Raw genomic sequence first — 25,536 nt, forward strand, 5'->3', positions numbered from 1 at the left:
GCTTTCCTTAAGATATCGCTAAAAGGGTTTCTTTGAAGAGGAAGTAAAGAAGAGCCCCAGACTCAGAGTGAGAAGAACTGAGTCTTTCCACCAGCCAGCTGTGTGACCTTGGATGGACAATTTACTTTTCTAAACCTCTGTCTCTTTGTGTAAAAAGAGGAAGTTGGACAAAGTAAAAGCAAAGCACCCACCACCGCAGATTCTCTCACACTGGACTTAATTAACGCTGTGCCTGATTTCTGATTTACAAACCCTCCCTTTCCCGGCCGTGGGGGAAAGAAGAGGGCCAGGAGAGGACAGCCACTTACTTGTCATGACAAGAAATAGGAGAAACAGAAACAGGACCACATGTCACTTGCACAAGTTGCTGCTTCAGCCAGTGATGGGTTTAGGTGAAAAGCATGGTTATAATTAGAGCAGCAGCCTGGCCTGAATGCTCCACCAGCCACAGTGAGCACAGCTGGATCTGCCGACTGCACGCACAGGAGTCTGAGAGGCTGCTCCGGCCTTGAAAATGATCCTTCTTAAAAAGATTTGCCTCCTTCCTCAAAGGAAAGAAAACCTATTGATATAAAAGCTCACTTCCCTTCTGGCTTCCCCTGCTAAATGCTACTCCAGTAGAGACCAAGTGTTGATGAATACAGGGGAAAGAAAAAAATCGTAAGCTGAGCCTGGTCACATTGCCCCTTGTGATATAGTTTTATTTTTAACTTCGAAACACTTGAACTATTTCTGTTGAAGTTTTCTCTCCTTTCCCTGCCTCCTCAACAGAACTCTGTCCTCTGCTGCAGCTGATGCACCACGGCCACTTCCTGCGATCTGCTTGTTCACAATCAAGGGACACAGGTGCAGCAGATGCTGACTCCGCCCGTGCCATTAAGGTAAGCTCTTCAAACTCGAGCAGGTGCACCAGGGGGACACGTGGAGTGATGAACATGGAGATGGAAGCTGGGCTGCGCACCACCTTTTTGCTCTGAACAAGAGGATTGTTAAGCAAATTAGTTAGATGTGGCGGAGAAAGGGGTGGGCTTTGAGAATGAGACTCAGCCATATGTAAACTCTTCTTTTAAATCAAAAATCTTAGAGCAGGAAGAAATTACCTGCTTTCTGACAGCTTACGTTCTCTCTTCTATAATCAACCAAAGTGGCTATGTGATGTCTCTAAAGTTATACAGTAGTGATGGGGGGTTGGGGCAGGGTGGAGAAGATGGTGAGGGAATAGGTAGAAGGATTTCTATTTCTATTTTCTATTTCTATTTTCTAAAGTCCAAATGCTATGATCTTTTCACCAATCAGCATTTGCTACGTTAACTGCCATTCTATGTACCTTAAATTCCATCCCCTGTGTCACACTACCGATTAATAATATAGCACAATTATATTCACTGTATGTGCTATTTAAACTCTGTTCATAGAGCTTAAAACCTGTTTTTCTTTAGCAATATTCCCTAAGTGTGGTTCTCTCCTCTCTAAATCTCTTGAATCCAAAATGCATCCATGGAATAGAAGTGAGAGTATTTTACAAGTTGACAAATTTATACAGGCTTTTGCACACAAACCGCAAATTATTACAAAGTTGGAGCTTGCACATCCAGAGGGCCAAAGGGAAAATGATGAATGATACTTGAAGTATCAAAAGCTTTAAAATGTAGATTATTTCTAGTTTTTGCAATAACTGCATAGCATTGCATGCACAAATAAATTGTCAGGGATAAGGGTGCAGTGTTTATTTTGTTTCCCTCTGGGACTTGCTTTAATGTTCAAAGTTCAGCTAAGGACATCCTAGGAAGTAGCCTATGCAGCAAAAGGGATTCTGTACACTCTGAACTTTGCAGTGTACAGGCTAAAGCTACCAATGCCAAGTAAAAAGAGACCTACCCAGATACCCTAACTCCTGGATTCCTTCCTTCCTGCCTCTGTAACCTCCAGACATATCCCATAACTGTGCTGTAGACATCTAGATTGTACTTATCCTTGTTTGCTGGGGACAATGTATTGTATAGAGCTGACTAACTTCCCTTAATTTTGTCAGGGTTTCCACAGTACCAAGGTCTTCAAGGTATATGGTGGGATGCTGTGCTGGCAAGACAGGGGCGTGGTGGTTTAGAAGTAACCAAGCATACAGGCTACCTCACAGCTACCCCAAGATAATCTGGCTAATTAGCACTTTCTTGGCCAATACAAAACAATAATTAAAAATACTGATACTAATAACACAAGCACCAGATAGGAGAATTAACTAGGGTATAATGAAAATGCTGGAATCATAGCCCAGAAGCCCAGGATTGTGGACCCAGGTATGGGAATTATCATCAGCCACTGGTTGTGTTAAAATTTCAAGAGACAAAGGGATTACTTTAGTATTTAAGTTTATACACTTTCTTTCCCTAGAATTAAAATCACCATAGCAGCGGAACAGGTGAACAATGTATAATTAAAGTAACTAATTAATTGGGTAACAGGTTAAGAGTTGAAGAATATCTCTGATCTTTAACTTTTGACCTTGTCACTTCCACTGAAGATAAAGCTCAGGAATAAATAATTATCGCCAGGGCCAGCCACATGAGGAGGCAAAATAGTTAGTTGCTGATATCATGTGAGGGGTGCTGAAAGGGGCCCTTGCCTAAAAATATCTCCCTGACATCAACCCTGTTTGCCTACTAATTTTAAAATTATAGTAAAGAATGTTAAAGCTATTATCTGTTAATCCCATTCTCTTTTGCTTGAGTCAGTGATTTAAATATACCTGCTATATGCCTCCTCATGACCTTGTTGGCCAGTGACAGTCAGGCACCACCTCTTTCTCATTCTTCCAGGCTCTGTCCTATTTTGCCCTTGGTACCATGTAAGCTGCCCACATGCTCTTCGCCACCACCACAACACAGGTTGCTCTGTATGGCATTGTGCTTTCCACAGAATTCTCACTATTACATCAAGGTGAGAAGCAAGGGAAGGACACTTCACTTTTCTCTGGGCCTCAGCTTCTCTTGTACGAAATGAAGAGGTCAAACTAGACACTTTCATTTCAAAGTGAGGTTCTTAGACCATCATCAGGAGCTTGTTACATGGTTAAGACTCTCGGGCCCCGCCCTAATCCTACCAGATCCAAATCCACATTTTAAAAAGATTGCCCAGGTGATTCCTACACACAAGCTCCAGAGCAGAGGATTTCTGATTATGTGCCCAATCCAGATTTCTGATTTAGGACTGCAAAGATTTAGAACAAGTACTACAACCTCCTGAAAACCAATTCTGGCAGCATTCAGAGTTTCTATTATAACTTGAGCCCACAGAATTCTCTTCCGTTCAGTTAAGGCTACATTCACATAATAACATTGAAAACATTTCTTTTTCTTTATTTAAAAAAAAAACAAAAAAACCATGGGGCACCTGGGTGGCTCAGTTGGTTAAGCATCCGACTTTGGCTTAGATCAGGTCATGATCTCACGGTTTGTGGGTTCGAGCCCCTCATTGGGCTCTGTGCTGACAGCTCAGAGCCTGGAGTCTGCTTCAGATTCTGTGTCTCCCTCTCTCTCTGCCCCTCCCCAACTCGTCCTCTATTTCTGTCTCAAAAATAAATAAATATTTTTTAAAAATCAAGAAAATTTTAAAAAGCCCCAAATTAGCAGACATCTGACATCATTACAACTTTCCTCCTAAATCTGTCTCAAATTGCTCTCACACAGCTCTTTCAAAAAGCTGTTTTCTTTAGGGTTCTATTTTATTGCATTCAATTCAATCCTATTGAATAAACATTGAGTTCCAGGAGAACATTGGCTGTACTCACTCTCTCAGTGTCTCAGAAACTACTGTGCACATTCCTTGAGGGTATTCTCCTTCTTTGGTATTCCAGTCAGATCTCCTCTCCCACCCAAACACATTCTCCTGGCCAGATGACTTCTGCTCCACTGATGGCCTTCATCCCTAGGCTCTCCATCATAGCAACTTCCCTTAGAAGGTATTGACTCTGCAGCCCATTGCAATAGAGAAGCCAATTTTAGCTGACATCTTCCCTTTTTGCTCAATGAACAGAATAATGTATGTAGGTAAATAATAAAGATGACAAACTTGGGCTTAGGAAGCAAAGATGCCTCAATCTGCCTTTGTGACATCTGTAAGATCCTCCAGCATGGATGCCATACTGTTTGAATTTTTAAGAGCTTCAGGAATGAATGTGGTGAATACAAGGCACCATAGTTGGGGGGGTGGTTTAAGGGTACTCACATTCTTATGGGACTAAGGTAAGACTTTTTTCTTTTTTTTTTTTTTTTTTTTAATTTTTTTTTTTCAACGTTTTTTATTTATTTTTGGGACAGAGAGAGACAGAGCATGAACGGGGGAGGGGCAGAGAGAGAGGGAGACACAGAATCGGAAACAGGCTCCAGGCTCCGAGCCATCAGCCCGGAGCCTGACGCGGGGCTCGAACTCACGGACCGCGAGATCGTGACCTGGCTGAAGTCAGACGCTTAACCGACTGCGCCACCCAGGCGCCCCTAAGACTTTTTTCTTAAATGGGGTTTGAAGATGATTAAGCAGGCAGTGGAACATAAGCTACATTGGCCTGAGGGAGAACTGAATACTGAAAGGCTGGCCAAGAGGGGCAGGAGTGATGCAATGGGAAGACATAAGACCTGGATGCAGAAGTGACCATGGGAATGACCTTCCTCATAGGGGAAGGACTAACAATTGAGTGACACTTTATCTACTTTATGTTATTTGTCATAATCCTATGGGGTATTATGAGTTCCATTTTATCAATGAATAAGTTAGCTTTAGGGAAATTAACTTGTGAAAAATTACTTAGCTAGCACATGACAGTGTTCATGAATTTACTTTATTTTGAGGGTATCAGGTAAGGCCTCCACAGGAGGAAACATAACAGCTAAAGTCTAAACAGCAGGAAGGAGCCCATAACACAAATAAAGAGTGAAGGGAGAATTTTAGTAGAAAGAACCAGCACAAAGTCCCTACACTGGATGAAGTGACAAGGCTAGAACTAAGTGCTCAAGGGAGAGGTAAGGTAAAGGAGGCCAGCAGGGGACACTGATGCAGGGCCTTGTGGGCCAGGATAAGGGTGTCAGAATTTACTCCTCGTGATGGGAATCCACTGGAGATTTTAAGTGGGAATAATGACCTGGTGTTAAAGTTATTGAAATCACTCTTCTGCTGATGAATGTAGATTACAGAGCACAAGATGGGAAGGGTGAGACTGATTACAGGCTTTTGCACCAGACTGGATGAGTATGATGGTGCTTGGATCCAGGCAGTGGTGGTGGAGATGGGAAGATATGGACAGAACTGCCCACTGCCCTTTCAGATCTCTCCCCAAGGCCTTCCTACCTAACTGGGCAGTAGTTCCTCTGTGACTGAAAGCACAAAATCAACCAGCTTCTATCTCAGTGGTTCTTAAACTTGAGCTTACAACAGAATCAGCTGGATGCAGCAGTTCTGATTCCGTAGGTCTGATTTGGTAGGGCCCAATAGTTTACATTTCTAACCAATTCCTAGGTAATACTGACACTGTGGGTCAGTATGTGGGTCACTTTAAGGGGCACTGTTCTAGCTGACTTGCCTTTTCTTATTAATTTACTCCTTTGTGAGTGGGCCACACAGCACCACAACTTGCATCAAATGTTTCTCCCCTACCAGGTTCTAACTTATCCCCTATTTTTGTAAAGAATATCTATCACTTAAACTCATGTACCTGGTCCTTTCACCTATTCACATTCCACTTAAACTGCATCCAGTACAACGAGTAAAATCTAGTTCTGTGTAGACTTTTTTTTAACTACTTAAGTCTAAATTATTTCATGTTGATTGCTATCTCCTCTATCTAGGGGAACATTAAAACATAATTTGGGGAGAGGGTTTCAGAGGGTGTTTTGACCATAGACTTGATTGAAGTTCATTTTTAAGAGGAGAGAATGTATTGCCTTTTCAGACAGGAAGTGAGAATGTATTTATTTATTTAAGTTTATTTATTTATTTTGAGAGAGAGAGAGGCAGAAAGGGAGAGAGAATCCCAAGCAGGCTCTGCACTGTCAAGGGCAAAGCCTGACACAAGGCTCAAACTCACCAACCATGAGAACATGACCTGAACTGAAATCAAGAGTCAGATGCTTAACTGACTGAACCACCCAGGTGCCCCAGGAAGTAATAATTTAAAGGTGAACATAGAAGCATAGAAACTGAAGGAGGAAATGGCACCTGGATAAAAATACATTGTTTTTGTCATTGAATTTTGTCAACTTTTTCCACCATGAAGAGTTTCTATAATGTATGTGCTTTAACTTAGTAGGTTTTTGAGTTTAAATCTCAGAATCTATATTATACTACAGATTCTAACCTAAAAACTTTACTTTCATATTTATGCTACCTCAAATGCAAGGCCATGGGACATGGATACTTTTCATATTTCCTCTATTCAGATGGGGCACAGTATGGAATATGGTCCAGATGAGGACCAAAAAAAAAGTCATCAGAGGGATGAAGATGCTTCCTATGAATGATGAACATCCAGTTCCTCTACAGTCTGGAAAGATTATATATGTATTCTGTGCCTCAACTGGAGGAAGGGAGGATCTTCCCCTAATGGGCTCTAGTCATGGGCTTGCTTTCATCCCAAATCACAGAGATAGACCACATGTCTCTGTGGGTCTCTGAGGGACACAGTGTGATGTAGCAAAGAGTACAGAGTTTGAAGCTGGACAAACCTAGGCTTCTTTGTGTTCCACTGTAAAGTATAAAGGGTAAGACCCACATCACATAGTTGTTTGAGGATTAAATGAGGTGTTACTTAAAGCACATGGTAGGCACTAAAATCTTATTTCTCTTTCTCCCTGGCATCCAAAATGCAGAAAAATCCCTCAGTCTATGAAAGTCAGACAAACACCATCGAGGATAAGGATCCAGTCGCTGCATTGGAACAGAGATTAGGAGAACAAATCATCTTATGTCACAAGATAATCAATGATATATATAAGTTGAACAATTTGGGGCAAGACCAAGTGGCTACAACATAAGATGATCAATCAAGTATCCAAGTTTGTCTGGCACTAAGAGGCTTCCTGGGAGTTAAATCAAGCTTCCTCAGAGCTAAAACCAAGAAAGTCCCAGGCAAACCAGGATGATTGGTCACAATGCTTACCTAGCAATAATTAGACAATCAAGAATTTTGGATTGTCCTTTATCTCAGTGGGAACAATTTCCCCTAGATATACAACAAAAGGTTTAGATATGATTTTTTACACCCTTAGGCTATACTTATCTTTCTTCTCCCCTCCACTGTCAAACTGCTCCAAAGGATAGTCTACACTTTTGTGTCTTTCTGCTCAGTACATGTCCTCTCTCAAAGTCACTTATTTGGTGTAGCTCCAGAGCCTGGCAGAAGATCTTTAAATAGCATCATTAAAAACAGAACAAACAAAGGAAACAGCATCTTTGTTCCTGCATGCATGGTTTGTTTGTTTGTTTGTTTGTTTTCTGTTAAAGGGATATTTTCAAGTAACTTCAAAGACATGGAGAGCGATAGGGCTCCACCACAAATGTTTCCAGTTTCAATAGCACTGCTCCAAACAAAACAAAACAACAACAACAAAAACTATACTTTATAATGCTGAAGCATAAGAAATGATTTGGTTCAGAGTTCATCACCACTGTCCCTCCAGCCAACCATATCCCTGCTGCTGGGGCTGAGTTGTCATCACACACACAGAGCACACGGAACTAGCTAGGCCTGCTTTTCCCTTCCCAGAAGCTGGTCTCAACTTTGTGACAGAACCAGGCTGGCAAATACAAAGGTAGACAGTCATGCTGCTGGTAGCTTCTTTCACTTAGCCTTATTCCATTTGCGATCTGCCTCTTCTTTCCCACCTAAAAACTAGTAGGGGACTCTGAATCACCCAGACTGCATCTTTATTTGTGTCTTTTATGAATAGAAAGCAGATGATCACACTCTCCCAACAAGGCCACAGGCCCTGCCAATATTGGAATGTGTGTTTAATGGCTTCCCCCTCCGCTCCAAGCAAACACCACATTTTGCGTGGCAAGGGTTCCACCGCACAGCTGAAATGCCACATTTGCTCTGCCAAGAGCTCTTTGGGGATCTGCCATGAGCAGTGACATTGTTATCATTGTTCTTAATCTTGAGGCAGCATTTGAAGCTATAGCTCACCATTTCCTTTACATGGGGCCACATAGTTCCGACTCTTAGCTCTCTGGTCTCTCTTCTCTGGCTTTACTTCTCCCCACTGTCTTGAAAGTGGTCATACTTAGCTCTGTACTTCACGGCTGAGATGCCTATTCTATGCTCTTCTTTCTCCAGTTATGGCTTCCTCTCTCATTTCTAAGTGAACACTTCTCAAATCTACATCTCTCCATTCTACCCACATCTTCCCATCCTCATGATCTGTCATCACCTTAAAAACTTGTATTAAACTTGCTGGGCTCATCTTTCCCCCAAAAACAATTCCTTCTTCAGACTTCTATTTTTCTCAGAATTACATCCAATGTTCTCTCTTCCTTGTTCAAAATCTTGGCATCAGCTTTGACTCCTCCTCTTTCCCCATCTCCAGACAGAAACCAAAATGCTGTGATTCCCTTGTGATGCCTACTGTCTGCCTCATCTTGCCTAATTCCATACCATCAGTCCTGCTCCTGCAGCTTCATCACCCTCCATGAAGCAGTTTCTTACTCCAAGCCCTCCACACTGTCCCTCCACTGCTGGTTAATACCCAGTCACAGTGTTAAATGGCCCCTTATTGAGCAAGCAAATAATTCCAGATGCTTTAGCCTCATATTTACAAATTTCCACAATAAACCCATGATGAACTTTCCCCCCACAGGAGTGATCAGTCTAGAATATAGCAGGAGCCTAACTGAATGCTAAGTTGTATGCTAAAAGCTCCAGTAGCTGGACTCTTACATCCAAAAGATGTCCTCTTGCCCAATCCTATCCTGCTGCACCTCAGTCCAGCCCTCACAGCCCTTCACTCTGCTCAATTCCCCCTCTACCTTTAACACCTTAATTTATCTCCTCCTGGGCCCTGAGTCCACTTGGTAGTCTTGCTTACAACTTCTCACCTGCCTCCTGATTCAGGATATTAGGGATAAAGAGCTATCTGCCATGATTCCTCTTTCACACTCAGTAGTCCTAGTGCATAAGAATCAGACGGGTAATATATTAAGGATGTGAATTCCAGACACAGCCCTCACTTAAGTCTGAGGTGCAGACTATGCTATGCTATGCTGTCCAATAGAACTTTTTATGCAGATGGAAATGTTCTGTTTTGTGTTGTCCAATAGAATAGCTACTAATCACATGTGGTCATTGAATACTTGAATTGTAGCTAGTGTGACCAAAAACCTGAATTATTAATTTTATTCCATTTTGATTAATTTAAATTTAAATAGTCACATGTGGCTGGTGGCTGCCACCGTGAACAGTGCAGACTTATAGATTTAACAGGCATCGTGAGTGACTAATTCTGCTTAGCAATAGTGTTGAAGAACTACCTAAACAAGCAGTGTGACACTTAGGCTCCCTTACTGGCACATTGTAATCAACAAATGTTTGTTGGAGGACTGAATGAACAAATGAGTATATGAATAAATTTGAATATAATTTCCTTGAGATTTAAGACTGTCTCTTCTGGAAAAGAAATTTGAGGGGACTTTTCCAAATTAAAAGAGGCTAAAAAGACTTACCAACCAAATGTAATAAATTGACCTTAAAGGGACCCTGGTTCCAAAGTTAAATTTTTTTTTTTAAAGTATTGAAGACATTCTTTGGGACAATTGTGTAAATTTGAATACAGACAGCATATTACACGATATTAGAAAATATTTTTTTCATTTTCTTAGGTGAGATAATGTTATTACAGTTACAAAGGAAAATTTCTTCAGTCTTAGGAAATACGTGCTAAAGTACTCAGGGATGAGGTGTCATGATATCAACAACCTATTTTCAAGTGCTTTGGTAAAAAGTGTGTGTGTGTGTGTGTGTGTAGAGGAAGAGAGAGAAAGCCAAAGTGGCAAAATGTTACCTTTAAAATCTAGGTAGAGTATATTTGGCTGTTCATTGTATATGTTCTTTCACCTTTCCTGAATATTTGAATTTTTTTAAGTTATAGGAAAATTCACCCACAATGAATTGGCAAATCCTAAAGTAAAATAAAATTTTAAAATACTGTATTTTCTGACTTTTGGGTTCTAACTCCACCCTACCCCACCCACCCCACTCCATCCCAGACTAACATAGTGCTGACATTGTGCTATAAACTCTGTAGACCAGGTGCTGCAAACTGGCAACCTACAGATCCTATGTAGTTTGCATACATGTTTTACCTTGGCCCAAATAGAGGCTGCATTTGTTCTGATTAAATTAGTTGCCAACTTTAAAATTCCAAGGATTTTTATCATAATGTATTATGCAGCAAGATGTTTTGCAATATAATGAAATATAAAGTACTCATTTTAGGGGAACCTGGCTGGCTCAGTCAGTAGAGCACGCAACTCTTGATATCAGGGCCATGAGTTCAAGCCCTACACTGGGCGTGGAGCCTACCTAAAAAGTTGTAAAAAAATAAAATAAAAATAAGACACTTATTTTATAATAGCAAACATGTATAGATCATGTCCTATGAGACAAGTACTATTTTAAGAGTTTTGGGTATTTAACTCATTTACTCCCCACAACAGTGCTATGAGATAGGTATTATTATTATTCTCCCTTTTACAGATGGGGGAAATGATGAACAAAGAGATTAAGTAACTTTCTCAGTTTCACAACTACTGACTTGTAGTGCCAGGTTGAATCTTGCACAGTCAGCCTCCTAACAACCATACTTTACCGCCAGTCACAACAATCTGCATCCCCAGTTTCTCTGGAAAAATCGGATGATCTGGCAACATATTCCCATGTGGGACCAATTGACCAGAGCCAAGGAGCTACATTCTCCTGAAGGCAGGGCATCTTCTCTTCTGCTTGCCAGAGTTCCTATTCAGCCTGCTTCTGGGGCCTTGGGGTCTGACCCCTGCTCTAGCCACAGCACAGCTGAATTCAGCAGGCTGAAGGACAGATGGTAGATACATCACAGATACTTGTACACCTGCCCCAGGCCAAGCTGAATATCAGGCTGACCTGGTAGTGAGCATGAAGCTCTACTGGGAGAGAAAGTTAGGAGGGAAACTTGGGCCAGATGTGTGTGTGTGTGGTAGTTATGGGAGGCATGGATGTGTGGAACATCAGACCAACTGTTGGTAGACAAAGGAGAAAAGTTACAGGAACCAAAAGGTACATATCCCATGCCTGGTAAGATGCCTCACCAGAGGGCTGGGTGTCAGTGAGAAGACTGTGGGCTAGCATGGCCCGGGACTCCATCATTTAGCAGCTGTATAATCTTGGACAAGTTATTTAACTTCTCCAGCTTCCATTTCCTGGACTATAAAATGTGGGCAATGACATTTACCTCGAGGGTGGTTAAAGGAATCAGAGTATACAAAGTCTCTTTGGTGCCTGTTAATACACATAACCAAAATGCTTTTCTTACTAATCATTCATATTCATATTTTCATGTTTTCCCCTAGATTTACAAAGCAAGAAGAAATTAGGAAGCTATGGTAAGTAGTATGGTGATTATTGGATTTTCATCTTTCAGGGGTCCAGGTCTGGCTTCATTTAACCTGTAGCCGAAGCAGCTGGCAGACTTGCCGTTATGGTTGATGATACTTATTGACTTTTGGCCAAACCAGAGATGCTAGAGAAGAACCTAGAAGAAACTGACATGGAGTAAGGGAAAAGCAGAGAGATGAGAAAGATTTGTGGGCAAATACTTTCACTAAAACTTTAAAAATGAAAAACCCAAACATCCAGCAATAAACTAAGTGGTTGACAATTCCTTCATTCAGCAAATTGAGTGCCTACAATGGTCCAAGTGCTGGAGATACAGATGTGAATAAAACTAGACATGGCCCCTCTCCTCCCAGCACTTGGTAGGTAGTTGGTTAAATAAATGACAGCACACTCACTCTGGAATATTACACTGCCACGATGAAGACAGTTTGCAAAGAATCATTAATAAAGCAGGTTGGTCTAATGTTATAATAGCAAGGTAAATACAGGATGAAGAATTGTATTCACAGTATTAACAAGATAATATAAATCACCCATAATCCACAACTCAAAAACAATTATCAACATTGTAGTCCATTACATTCAGCTTTTTCTTTTTCTATTCTTTTTTTTTTTAATTTTTTTAATGTTTATTTATTTTTGAGAGAGAGGCAGTGAGAGCCAGGGAGGGGCAGAGAGACAGAGACAGAGACAGAGACAGAGACAGAGACAGCAAGAGACAGACAGACAGAATACGAAATAAGCTCCAGGCTCTGAGCTGTCAGCACACAGCCTGACGCGGGCCCAAACCCATGAACTGGGAGATCGTGACCTGGGCTGAAGTTGGACGCTTAATTGACTGAGCCATCCAGGCGCCCCTTTCTTTTTCTATTCTAAACACATCTACTATATACATAGAATAAACTATTGGAAAATGAAGAAGAGAGTGTTGGTAGTTGTTATTTTGGGGTTGTGGGATTATGAGTGAGTTTTGCTTCTTCTCTATGATTTTGTAGATTGTCCAAGGTTCCTATAATAAGCATGTATAAACAGGTAATAAGCCAATTAAAACACAGTCACAGACATGCATAGAGCTTCTCTCCCCCATTTGTTTTCTCTTTCCCCTTGCTTTGGTGTCTCCAGGGTAGGGCACGCAAGCCTCTAAGTGGGCAGCACAGGCATTGTGAGAAATGCTTTGACCGTCACTGCCACATTCCTGTGGAGCCTGATGTCTCCTGTCTGGTGATAAACTGCCACCTGTCCTGTGGTGCTACCTTCCACATGTGCAAAGAGGCAGAGCATGAGCTCCTCTGCCCTCTGGAGCAGGTTCCATGCCTCAACTCTGAATATGGCTGCCCCCTTTCCATGTCCCGCCACAAGCTGGCCAAACACTTGCAAGTGTGCCCTGCCAGTGTGGTCTGCTGCTCCATGGAGTGGAATCGCTGGCCAAACGTGGACTCTGAAACTACCCTTCATGAGAACATCATGAAAGAGACCCCCAGTGAGGAGTGTTTGGACACAGCCCTGGCCCTCCAGGACCAGAAGGTCCTTTTCAGATCTTTAAAAATGGTAGAACTTTTCCCAGAAACTAGAGAGCCCACTCGGGAGGAAACTACCATGAATGGTGAAGCCACTTGGGAGGAAATGGGAGGAGCAGTGGGTGGAGTGGATGCCAGTTTGGTACCACATGGGTCTCTGTCAGCAGCTAATGGAGAAATGGTAGAGCTGAGTCAAGAAGAACGAGAGGCATTAGCCAAAACCAAAGAAGGGATGGACCTGGCCAAGTATGACAAGTGGGAAAATATATTCAGCAAAGAGCATGCAGCCTCTGCTTTAACAAGTACATCAGTGAACTGTGACAACAATAACAGGAACAACCCAGGAAAAGAACAGGTTTCCAGTGACAATAACATGGTAAGGGAGGATGATCTCCAAGAGAAAGAGAAAGAACCACAGGAAAAACAGAAGCAACAGGACTTTAATGCAGTCGTGGAAAAGACAGGGCTTGCCCCTTGGCAGGATGGTGTTCTGGAAAGACTGAAAACAGCTGTGGATGCAAAGGACTATAATATGTATCTGGTGCACAATGGGAGGATGCTTATTCACTTTGGTCAGATGGCTGCTTGTACACCTAGGGAGAGAGACTTTGTTTATGGCAAACTTGAGGCTCAGGAAGTAAAGACTGTTTACACCTTCAAAGTTCCTGTGAGCTACTGTGGGAAGCGGGCTCGCATTGGAGATGCCATGTTGAGTTGTAAGCCAAGTGAACACAAGGCCGTAGATACTTCAGATTTAGGGATCACTGTGGAGGACCTGCCCAAATCAGATCTCATCAAAACCACCCTCCTGTGTGCTTTAGAAAGAGAACTTAAAGGTCATGTCATCTCCGAATCTAGGAGCATTGATGGGCTGTTTATGGATTTTGCTACACAGACATACAATTTTGAGCCAGAACAGTTTTCTTCTGGGACAGTGCTGGCTGACCTCCTAACCACTGACAACCCAGGGGGGCTCCATGTGGAACTCCACAGTGAGTGTGTCACCCGGAGACATAACAAAAGCAGCTCTGCCTTCACTTTCACTTGCAACAAATTCTTCAGGAGGGATGAATTTCCCTTACATTTCAAGAATGTCCACACAGACATTCAATCATGTCTCAATGGCTGGTTCCAGCATCGATGCCCTCTCGCCTATTTGGGATGTACTTTTATTCAAAACCATTTCCGTCCCCCAGGACAAAAGGCAAAAGTGATTTATAGTCAGGAGCTCAAGACCTTTGCCATCAAGCCAGAGGTTGCTTCAGAGCTGGGTGAGAGAAAGAAGAACAACCATCTCTCAGGCCGTGGAGCAAAAAGCCAGAATTCTCTAACCAGCTTGCCCCTGGAGGTTTTGCAGTACATTGCTGGGTTCTTGGACAGCATCAGCCTGTCCCAGCTTTCCCAGGTATCTGTGCTGATGAGAAATATCTGTGCTACTTTGTTACAAGAGAGAGGGATGGTCCTCCTACAGTGGAAGAAGAAGAGGTATTCTCATGGAGGCACTTCCTGGAGAGTCCACAGAAAGGCAAGTAAACTCTTATTCATTCATTCATTCATTCATTCACTCAACAACTATTTAGGAAGAGCTTTCTATGTGCCAAGCACTGTACCAGGCACTGGCAATGTACTAGGTTACTGGGAATAAGACATAATTCCTAAATTCAAGGAGGCCAGTCCAGTAGGGAAGACAGACCTACAGACATATAAATGACAATACAAATGGTAGTGCCTGTTTATCTCTGTGTATGTGTCCTGGATATCTTCTGCTTGCTCACATGATTCATTCTCCAACCCTGTGATCAGTTCCCTGGGAGGCTGATCTCTACAGACTGCCTCAATCAGCAGACTTGCCCGCCAGCTTCCATTTGGGCTAATCAAATGGGAGTGTATCAGTAGGAAATGGGAGGGAGGTAGACTGAGTTGATGTATCTATTCTTCTGGCTTCCTCCCTTTATGCATTTTTCCCTTCCATGACACCTAGCACTGGCCATGTCCCTCCATTGAAGGTGACTGTTTCAGGTGGCTCTCTCCACAAAGTTACTCATTCTGGGATACAATGACCTCCTTTCTTCTTCCCTTTCATGCCTAGGGTATTAATGCTCTAGATTGTTACTTGCCTGGGTACTGCACTATATCTTGTGGCTTTCCTACACCCTGCCCATACATTTGTATATCATTATTTTTTTTAATTCTCTTCAAATTACCAAGTTAAGTGTTCCATCTGTTTCTTGCCTGGACTCTGATACAGTATGCCAACAAATTCTCCTCAGTCCCATATCAACTCATTTTTTAAAAAAGACTTTTTGCCTTTGTTAAAGGAATTTTGAAATTCTAAAATAATTTGGTCCACTGATCTCTCCTGATTCAAATACCTATTTACTTTCTCAAAAAGCTGCTGTGTAAATCAAAGAATCTTTCTCTTCAGAAAAATCTTACTTCTTTTTTCCAATCACATTACACTTGCCGAACTGCATCATAACTTCTATTAGTTTATACCATACAGAAGTGAAACTCCTTAGCATCCTTTCCCATGGTAAATATGTTGGTAATATGAACCACAAATTAATAATGCCCATTTAGCTCAATAATTCCATAATCTCACTGTTGAATTTTTTCCCAAAATGTGGGTGTACAAACCGGCACTGGGGAGTTAGAGTTGTTTACACCTATTTTCATTAATTATGTCTAAAACATCTTATATGTTTTCTATTATTTATTCCCTGAACAGTCTTCTTTAAAAAATAATCATGAGACTCTCCTTCATGTATCCAGGCCTGCATCCACGTGTTTAATAAACACTGACTTCCACCCATCCACATGTTAGGGACAAACATGAATGAGACTGAGAACCTGCCCTCAGAAACTGTATAGTCTAGAACTGTCTAATATCTTTCTCTATAAAATCGGATGCAAACAATTTAATTTATGTAGTAGAAATTCCATTAATTTTTGGCTCATGTTTGTCCCCAGTTCAATGATTCCTGACCACTCTTGAAAATTATTTGGGACAAACAAATTTCCTTTTAGAAAGGAAGAAAGAGAATTTAGTTGGAGCTAAAGGATGCTCATATTAAAATGGCTTTTTTTAAGCAAAAAAGGGAAATAGTTCTAAAATCTCAGAAAATACCTTTTTTTACATAGGAACAAGGATAAGAAACTGAGGGTGAAGTGTCAGGTTGAAAGGGTCTCAGGTTATGCCTATCCTTATAGCCAGATTTTAATTTTTTTAATGTTTATTCTTTTTTTTTGAGAGAGAGAGAGAGAGACAGAGCATGGGCAGGGGAAGGGCAGAGAGAGGGAGACACAGAATCTGAAGCAGACTCCAGGCTCTGAGCTGTCAGCACAGGAGAGTCCAACAGAGGGCTCAAACCCACAAACCATGAGATCATAACCTGAGCCAAAGTCAGATGCTCAACCAACTGAGCCACCCAGGTACCCCTATTAGATTTTAAAACTAGTAACTCTGCACCATATCCTAGGTGGAAAGGCCAAAAGGGGGTTTGTGTACCAGATATCTATATTTCTCCTGAGGTTTCTGTGTTAGGATACTTTTAGTTTTAAGCAACACCAACTTAAAATGGCATAAACAATAAAGGGAATTTTGGCCCACAAAACTAAACAAATCCACAGGTAATGGCTTCAGGTAAGATTTGATCTAGCAGTTCAAAAATGCCCCCAATGACCTTTTTACTTTCTATATCTTATTTCTACTTCCTCACTAGTGGCTCCTTTCTAAGACACAGTTATCCCTTGGTGGTCCCTTTTGGCTGCCAGCAGCTAAGACAGCAGTTTCCCAGTTCAAGTACAGAAGGAAAAAGAAAATCTGCTTCTTAATATCTCAAGCAAAAGTTCTAGGGTAGAGTCTCATTGACACTAATTGTCCTCATTTGAACCATGTGTCTATTCTAGAACTAATCACTGTTGCTGGTGGGAGGGTGGTGGGTGGGTGTCAATATGCAGATTGCTGTGGTCATTTCCATACATTACATGGCTGGCTGGGAAGATTATCAATTGGAAGGGGGGATTAGGAATTGGATGCTGAAGAAGGAACTAACAAATGTCTGCAGCAGCCACTAAACATTCTCTGGAAGCTAAGAACATGAAGAAAAGAAAGGTATTTTCTTATAGTCTTCAAATAAAGCTAGCCTGAGATTATTGCCCCGGCATTCACTTTTGAACTTCTATGTTTCCTAACAGATCTGGCAATTCAGCAGCCTTTTCTCCAAAGTCAAGAGCTGGGAGTTTAATGAAGTTGCTTCCATGTCTGAACACCTGAAGGCCTGTCCTTTCAACATTGTAGAGCATAAGACTGACCCAGTTCTTCTGACCAGCATGTGTCAGCTCCAGGAGCAGCCCCGAGAAACCTTAGTCACCACCTTTAGAACCAGACCACGGGGAAGACACACTTGCTAAAGATTCAGATGCCACCGTTCTTGGATTTGCCCTCCGAGTTACTGAAAGTAGGACAGAGTGTGGTTTTGAGGACTTTCTTCTGTAAACTGCATATGTGCTTTTCTAGGTATATGGAGCATGCACTGTCCTAAACCTGAGCAGTTGCACAGGATCTAAGAATTTTCTAAGCCGTGGTTTGTACACTTGCCATTAAGTGCCATACTGATTACTTATTTCCTTCTCCCCACCCCCTTTTTTTCCTAAAACAAATCAGTCTGAGGAGAAAAAATAGGTAACTTGAGGCCATTTAAAAAATAATCCCAAGTCTTAGGAGATGAGAGAGCACTGAAATTCCATAACCAGTACAGACCTGTGTTTTTGTGGAGAATGTTTTAATTGATGAGCACTTTCAAATTTATGGGGCAAGCAACGCAGGATTGGGTCAGAGGTGTGTTCCACCTCTCATGAAGGGCACGTGGTTTGATGGTTCTGGAGCTGGGGTTGTCTTGATGGTTAAGTCTAGGTCTTCTTTTAGTCACTCCTGCAAACCCAGGAAGTCCAAGCATAGCTCAATGAAATGGAGACCTTGACCGAGTAGAGCAGCCTTGAGGACAACACAGGCCAAAGAATGAGAGGCAGAAATGAGGTCACAGAGTTTGTTGTGGAAAATCTTAGCAACATACAGAAGGACAGCCTTACAAAATGAGGAAAAGTCCAAAAGGGCATTGTATTAATGGAGAAAATTAGCACCAAAAGCCACACGCCTACTTTTAAACATGTTAAAAACGACTTGAGTCCAGATTCTTTTCTTCTTAAAATTATATTCTAGGTCTGGATTAGGGATAGCAGAGGTATAGCCCAGCACCATCCTGGGCTAGCTGAGATGACCTCAAGACATTAACACCAATTTCAGTGTCATGCCAGAATGCACAGGGTAATCCAGAGAGACCACACATTGGCAGAGTCCAGACAAGGCCCACTGCAGTTCCTGTGGCCCACCAGGTCTTAGATACCATTCGAGTACCCTGTGAGGGATCATAGGAAGGAACACACCTGAACATAGTAGTTCCCATAGAACACATAGGAACATAATTGCTCCTACCTATTGTGGTTCATGACTCCAGTCTGTCAGAAATTGGTGATACTATTGGGCTTTGGTAACAAATAGTGAATACTCATGAAAATAGGAGTAAAATAAAAATACACAATAGACACTGCCATCCCCTAAAGCAGGGTTTCTCAGAACTATTGACATTTTGAACTGAACAATTCTTTGTTATAAGGGACTATCCTGTGTGTTATCAGATATTTAGCAGCAGCCTTGGCCCCTATGCAATAGATACCAGTAGCCCTCCACCACCACATCTGTAACAACCAAAAATGTCTCCAGACATTGCTAAATATCCTCTGGGAGTAAAATCTCTCTGGGTTGAGAACCGCCATAAGCAATATCATACCAGTGGCAGTAACTTAGGATAAGTTTTTAGTACAGCAAAATCTTACATAAGTATCTACAATGGTTATGATTTTATGTAGCTCTTCTTTATTTACTAGATAAGTCTTAGATGTGATTTTAAGTTGGGAACCAGATGGAGCTGATTGTTCAGTGTGGCTTTATGTCCTTAGGTCATGTGCAAAGAAATATATCCTTTCAGTTCAGCTCTCTCCAGATGTAGCAGAAGCCAGCATGTTGAGCTATTTATCTTGTGTTTCTTTCCCTCTTACCTTAATTGGTGCCATTTTCCCAGCAGTCTTCAAACAAGTGAGAAAAGGGAAAAGGAGGACATGTATCATGCGGAAGCAGAGAACAAAGAATTTAGCCAACAAAAAGAGTTTAGTCCATCTGAATACTTGTTATTGCCTGGGTCTCTCTCTGAACATGGTTCAGAGCTGGTACAGATGAAGTAGAGGACACCAGTGAGAAGAGTCAGAAGGCGTTAAAGCAAGTCCCAGAGTAGAAGCATGCTTATCTTTTCATTATAATATGCCACTTGGTACTATTTGGTAATGTAATTCTATTTTTCATAATCCTTTTTGCTTGGTTTATATTTCACATTTGTATATAAGGCACCATTTTCTAAAAATACAGCTAGAGTGTGAGCTATGATTTTATTCAGTGAAGATGAGTAACTGGAAACAGCTGAGCACCAAAGTGGAAAAAAAGGAAGAGTTCCCCAGGTCTCAGCTCCATGTGTTTTGAATCCAGTCCCCTCCTATCTAGAGAAAGAAAGCTCCTAAAGTGCATTCTGGGTGTCTTCTTTTACTAGAAGAAGAGATAAAGTGTAGCTATTCACCAAGGGAGAGAAAAATCAGGGGCTGCTGTTAGATGAAAAATGGAGAGAAAGGAGGAGAGCAGAGGGATTTTCCTTCACACCTGGGCAGCTCAGGGTCCAGGAGAGCAGCCAGGAGGCTGCCCATACGGCTTTGTGGGCTGCACACTTACAGTTACTCTTTATTTTCCCAGTTACTGCCTTCAGAGCAAAATTAAATTGATTAGCATCATCAAATACATTTTATAAGATATCTAGTTGTATATGTTGCAGGAATCCAGGGTACTACAGGTATCCACCAGTCTACACAAACAAGCACATTTTATAGTGAGATGTCAGCTGAAGCAAAAAGGAAGCCTTTTAGAGAGGCTGTGGATTGGACTGAAAAATGACTGGATTCATGAGATGAGGGTATGTTGAGTAGCATGAGCAGCAGAATTATCTGACAGAGGCAAGACAGCTGGACGTTGCTTCAGATGAAGAAGAAGCAGAGGGGAGTAAAAAGGAATAGGAGTAGGAGTCTGGACAGGGAGCTTTCTATGAACAGATACCTTGATGAGTTAATCTATCTGAAGTAGAGACCAGCCAAACATGGAGGGTGAAGTCTGCAGAACTGAAGCAGAAAGGAAGTTTCTGTCTTATAATGAAGGGAAAAGTGAAAAGCAAGGTGGAACTTGAAGATGGAACAGGAAAACCACTGTGAAAGTCTGATCTATCTATGATATTGAGTCAAACTGAAATGAAGAATGAGATTGTGTACATCTGTGGTGACTTACTTCTGTGTGCTGGAAATCCCACTGTCTCTAGAAGTGGCAATAAAAGCTGTTTTGCACTCTGGAAAGCTAACTGAGTGATTCTTGTAAGTTAGGTCTAGAGACAGATCTGTGATTCACTGGCACAGAGGTCATTGTGGAAACAAAGGAGTGTGTGTCTTGAAGGAGAACCAAGGAACAAGCCTGAAGGATGCAGTGCTCTCGACACATGAGGAGCTCGCCAATTTTATGGAGTCCTAGAACAATTATGGATCTTAGTCATTAATCCTAGCTCCTGCTTGGGCCCACTGCTTTCTTCATCTTTGCCCCCAAATCCCTTTTATTTTGATTTTATCTAGGATCTCCTATTAGACCTTGCTGAGCCCAATGTCTCAGAAAAAAATGGCTGGAAAAACAAACAAAAAAACAAAACAAACAAACAAACAAACAAACAAAAAACCCACCATACCCAGGTCTCTCATTCTTTCTCATCCCCATAATTTGCTTGGTGATTTGCTTTTTGCCCACCATTAGCTGTTTAAATGTACTCATCTCTTTTCCTATCAGCCTTGGCTCTGGACCACACAGAACAGTCATGAGTTTCCCCTATCTACCCTCTTATATGGCCATCGATTTCAGTCACCCAACTACAAGGAAGCCTGGACTTTCCCTAGTAGAGGCCACTGTCTCTGACCCTAAATCCTCTTAATACCTCACTGGAGCCTGTGTTCCTTTAGCTTTAGTCTTTTTTTTGCTGACCAAATCTCTCTTTTCCTCCTTTCTATTCCCCAATTTGTGTTTCTTCCTCAAGAATCATCATGTCCTGTGCTTGCTTCAGCAGCACATATACTAAAGAATCACCATGTCCTGGGGTGCCTGGGTTCTCAGTCAGTTAAGTGTCCAACTCTCGGTTTTGGCTCATGGTTCATGAGTTCAAGCCCTGCATTGGGCTCTGTGCTGATAGTGCAGAGCCTGCTTGGGATTTTCTCTCTCTCCTTTTCTCTCTCTGCCCCTCCCATGCTCTCTCCCTCAAAATAAGTAAACTTAAAAAAAGGAAAGTATCATCATGTCCTTAAAGAACGCAGTCATTACTTCCAGGAAGAAGGTGGTTGGCCTCTCACAACTGCTAAAGCCAATGCAAGTTGAACTGCCTTAATGTGTATACTTCCTGGTCCTCTGGCCCCTCACCTTACTGCCATTTTCCAGGCCAAACTATTTGGTGTTGGGTTTAAGTACAATCTAAGGAGAAGATTTAACCTTGATATACAGGGTGCAGGGCAGTGGGCAATGGCAGGAGGGGGTCTTCTGGATACACCTGAGAGAGGGAAGGAGAATTGGAGCCATGAGAGTAGGGCCATTGAGGCCTGCATAAAAAGTACTATTTACCTCAGCATACAAATGAACCACAGTCCCACTTTATTTCTGATTTAAGATTGAGCAGACAGAAGGTTAAAAAAAAATCTCTGCAGAAAAGGAAAGTGGGCAAACAGTATAGCCAGGCAAATCAGACAATCTAGACATACCTTTCCATGTAAGCAAACCAGGAAGCTCAGAGCTCACAAACAGAGGAAGGCAGAACTTGGGGTATTTGAGGGAGTATTCATGAGGAAGCAGACAGGATCACAAGATGAATGTATGTCCGTGAGCACTTCTAGGGTAGAAAGGACACTGAGGGGAAGAAGACCCCTTCCTCATGCTGTCTCTGTCCCAACCCCTAGTGGAGAGGGAGAGGAAAGTCTCTCTAGAATCTCAGGCAACTCGTCTCTAGAACTCAGTGCAACTTACACTTGCAGTAAGAATAGGGTGGGGGTGAAGGCAGAAACACTTTGGACTTGGGAAGTCACGGTAGAGGAGACAGGGAGAGCCAGTTACTGGAGGAGCTTGACATAATTTGCAGGAAAGAGTCCAAAGTGGCCATGGCAACGTCCCCGCCACCAGCCCTCATCCACCATCTCAATGTCAGTGATGATGTCATCAGGATCAAAGGAAATCTCGTCACTTCCCTCTGGGGAGGAAATGGATGGGATGTTAGGATGGTCAGACCGTAATCCTTCCATTTCTGTCCCCACTTTAAACTTCAGGGAAAGAAGGGTGCTATTCTTCTGGATGCTAATCCTGGGTCCTCCCCTGACCCTCAGAATCCATCCCCCTCTCTTGTAGTAAGGGCCTCCAGGCACCAGACCCCTCAGGCCACTCCAAACCTACCTCCTTGGTAATCATACAGGGCTATCGCTGAGATCCCTGCTCCAGCCCCAGCTGGGTAGCCAGATGATTCTGCATGAAGAGAAATATAAACATGGTCTCACCAACATGGAGAAGGAAAACAGGTCCTTCTGGGTAGTGGGGGAATTCCTCTTCCTTTTGCCCTCCCCTGGACTGGACCCAATGCAGGAGCTGCTTCTCCCACCCCCCACCCCCCACTCACCAGCCATAGTGGAGGCAAAAGAAGGATTCTCAGGTTCGAGTACATCCTCATAGTCCCCGTCTGGTTCACCATCCTGCTCACATCTGTCCATGTCTCCAATATCCTCATAGTCATTCTCAGTCTCAGGCTCAGTCTCAGGCTCAGGCTCAGACTTGGGCTGAGGCTCAGGCTCAGGCTCAGGCTCAGGCTCAGGCTCAGGCTCTACTTCATACACTGGCTCTTCCTCCAGCTGCAGGCCTTCCAGAGTCCTGGGAGGCAGGGCTGGGGGCTCCTCATCCTGAGAAGGGACGGGTGTGGATCAGAACAACTTCCACCCATGGGTACTAAGACCCCACCCATCACCATCCTACCAATTCTACCCTCGTCCTCACCTCTACCTAATAGACTCTCCTATGGAACACAAGCTTTCATCCATCTTTATTCCTTGACTTCCTCCCATACCTACCCACTCAAAACATCTACCAGGAGGTGATAGGAGGGGAATATAGAAGGTGTGAAGAGAAGGAAATGGAAAGCAAGTCCGATTCCTCTAATGACCAGGAAAAGATTGAAGCAAAACACATTTTTGAGAACACCACGGCTAGGATGACTAACTCTCCTGATCTTTCCAGGACTAGGTAGCCCCCAGAATGCAAGGTTTTCAGTGCTAAGACCAGGACAGTACCAGACAAACCAGGGTGGTTGGTCACTTCATATGGCCCACTTTCCTCCCATGAGGAGATGGGGAAGGGATAGAGGATCTTTGGGGCTCTACTCACATCTGGGGGATTCTGCCTCAGGGGCAGGGTGGGCACTGGGTGTTCCCTACTGGTTCTCACAGGTCCAGGCTGTGATGGTGGACAGGTCCCTGCTGGAGGCCAGGCCTGTGAAGAATGAAGCATCTCTCTTGTAAGTATGTAAACCTCTGTCTTCTCTCTTACACTTCCCTTCCTGTCTCTGCCAATCCAAATCAATCATCCTTCTAGATGGGCTCCAACCTGAAGTGATAGCTCCTTCTTGTTCCTGTAGTAATGACTGGCTGCATGGCCAAATATGCAAATCTTGGTCTATATAAATCTTGATTTTTTTTTCCCTCTAACATTTTGGTATATATGAGGCCCAATCACTCAGCCTGAAATCTTCCCGAAGATAGAGACAGGAGTTATCAACTTTGCCTAACACCAGGGAGGCCTGTGCCTTATTTTCTACCAATGATTTGGAATCCTTACTTTATTTGGGCAAGGAATCTTGGATGTGAACCCCAGAAGACCAAGCACTCACCTCTGAAGAGATTTTCTTGGGCAATGGGGCTGGCACCTCTGGCTCTCCCACAGTGTCTACTGGCCGCTTAGCCTCATGGCTCATCTTTACCAGGGCCTTTCTCTCCTGTTGCTGCCTGGCTATCTGCTGTGCCTTTTCTTCTTCCTCCCGCTTCCTCTTCTCCTCAGCCATGGACTCAAATTTTGCCTTCAACCCACGAGCACCACTAGAAGCTGCAGACACAGGCAAGAAGAATTAGGATTGTCTTGGATCAGGTATGGTGGGGATGGCACTTGAAGGAAGAGAAGGAATTGGTTAAATATCCAGGCAGAAAGCAGATGGAGAGGGAACTCATGGGAGAGAAGGTAAGAGGTACTGATGGAGGAACAAGTGGGTTTTAGGAAGAGAATATAGCCCTGAAGCCTAGATTTCCATATAGCCAAGCCATGCAATCTCACACTTTTGTCCTTTCTAAATTATAAGCTTTGTTTTCCTAACCAGCATCCTTCCCTATCCACATTCCTTAAACCTGTATGCCCTCTGGCCACCACCCACTCTCTCCTTCCCAGTCCCAAGTTCTTATCCTTCTTATTCTTCCCAAATGTCTCCCCAACCCTCCCTTCCTATGTTCTCTGCTCACAGTTCCTTCCTAATGTCACTCCATCTCTCTACCCACTTAATCCAGTTTTTCTAGGAGAGAGAATTTGGGAATACACAGGCAGGATCAAGTCTACCTCAAGCTAGTTTAAGTAGTTAAAGGCATGGAGAGGGTAGTCTAGGCATAAGAAGGAATGAGAAGGAAGAGGTGGTTGAGGAAAATAGAGAAAAGGAATTGTTAAGACTCACCAGCCTCTATGGGTGTCGTCTTTTTATAAGCTGTAGTTGGAGCCTCCATTTCATTGAAGCCAACAGCACTCTGTAGAGAGAACAGTATGCAGGGAGGGAGGAGAAGGGAATGGTGATAACCCAAAGTCAGTATTGGGTATTGGGGCCACTATAGGAGGTATCCCTAACCATTTGGTGCTTAACAGTTAAACAGGGTATTCCTACATTGTTTTGTGGTAGAGAGAGGGGTAAAGAATTTCTAAACTGGTGGGCTCAGCTCCCCTTTTTGAAACCTCAGAGAACCTAGAACCTCACACCTCTAAGTCCAGTTGCCTAGAATGCAGCAGGGCCCAGCCAATGCATGAAGAGGAACTGGTGTGCATGGAATAGAAATAGATTATAGATTGAATTAAGCAATGTCTAGCAATCAATGAAATTTCAAACATCACCTTTCCCTGAAATTTATCTGTGTTTCTGTCTCTTT

At 42.7% G+C, this 25,536-nt stretch overlaps 2 protein-coding genes across 3 annotated transcripts in view; one reads left to right on the plus strand and one right to left on the minus strand.

Moving 5' to 3' along the window:
• HCLS1 (hematopoietic cell-specific Lyn substrate 1) overlaps nt 1-25,536 on the minus strand; it is a 131,665-nt gene that overhangs the window by 83,462 nt on the left and 22,667 nt on the right. Inside the window, exons 9-14 of one of the 2 annotated variants that reach the window (XR_008422460.1) lie at nt 25,074-25,143; nt 24,249-24,460; nt 23,747-23,851; nt 22,989-23,265; nt 22,769-22,837; nt 22,349-22,568 (exon numbers count right to left, since the gene is read on the minus strand). Coding sequence is in view for 1 of the 2 variants with exons in the window: in XM_019448513.2 (XP_019304058.2) it covers nt 22,432-22,568; nt 22,769-22,837; nt 22,989-23,265; nt 23,747-23,851; nt 24,249-24,460; nt 25,074-25,143 (870 nt within the window). In the remaining variant the exon portion in view is untranslated. Of the gene's footprint in view, nt 1-21,956; nt 22,569-22,768; nt 22,838-22,988; nt 23,266-23,746; nt 23,852-24,248; nt 24,461-25,073; nt 25,144-25,536 lie in introns of those variants that run through there. The other variant, XM_019448513.2, reaches the window with a different exon arrangement.
• Nucleotides 339-20,652, plus strand: FBXO40 (F-box protein 40). Its single transcript, XM_019448512.2, has 5 exons — nt 339-660; nt 772-881; nt 11,587-11,619; nt 12,755-14,674; nt 17,347-20,652. Exons 3-5 carry the CDS (start codon nt 11,617-11,619, stop codon nt 17,560-17,562), a joined length of 2,139 nt encoding a protein of 712 aa, XP_019304057.1. The 5' UTR covers nt 339-660; nt 772-881; nt 11,587-11,616; the 3' UTR covers nt 17,563-20,652.

The sequence above is a fragment of the Panthera pardus genome, unplaced genomic scaffold (genome assembly GCF_024362965.1).
Source record: "Panthera pardus isolate Hobbes unplaced genomic scaffold, ASM2436296v1 HiC_scaffold_16, whole genome shotgun sequence".
NCBI classification, from domain to species: domain Eukaryota; kingdom Metazoa; phylum Chordata; class Mammalia; order Carnivora; family Felidae; genus Panthera; species Panthera pardus.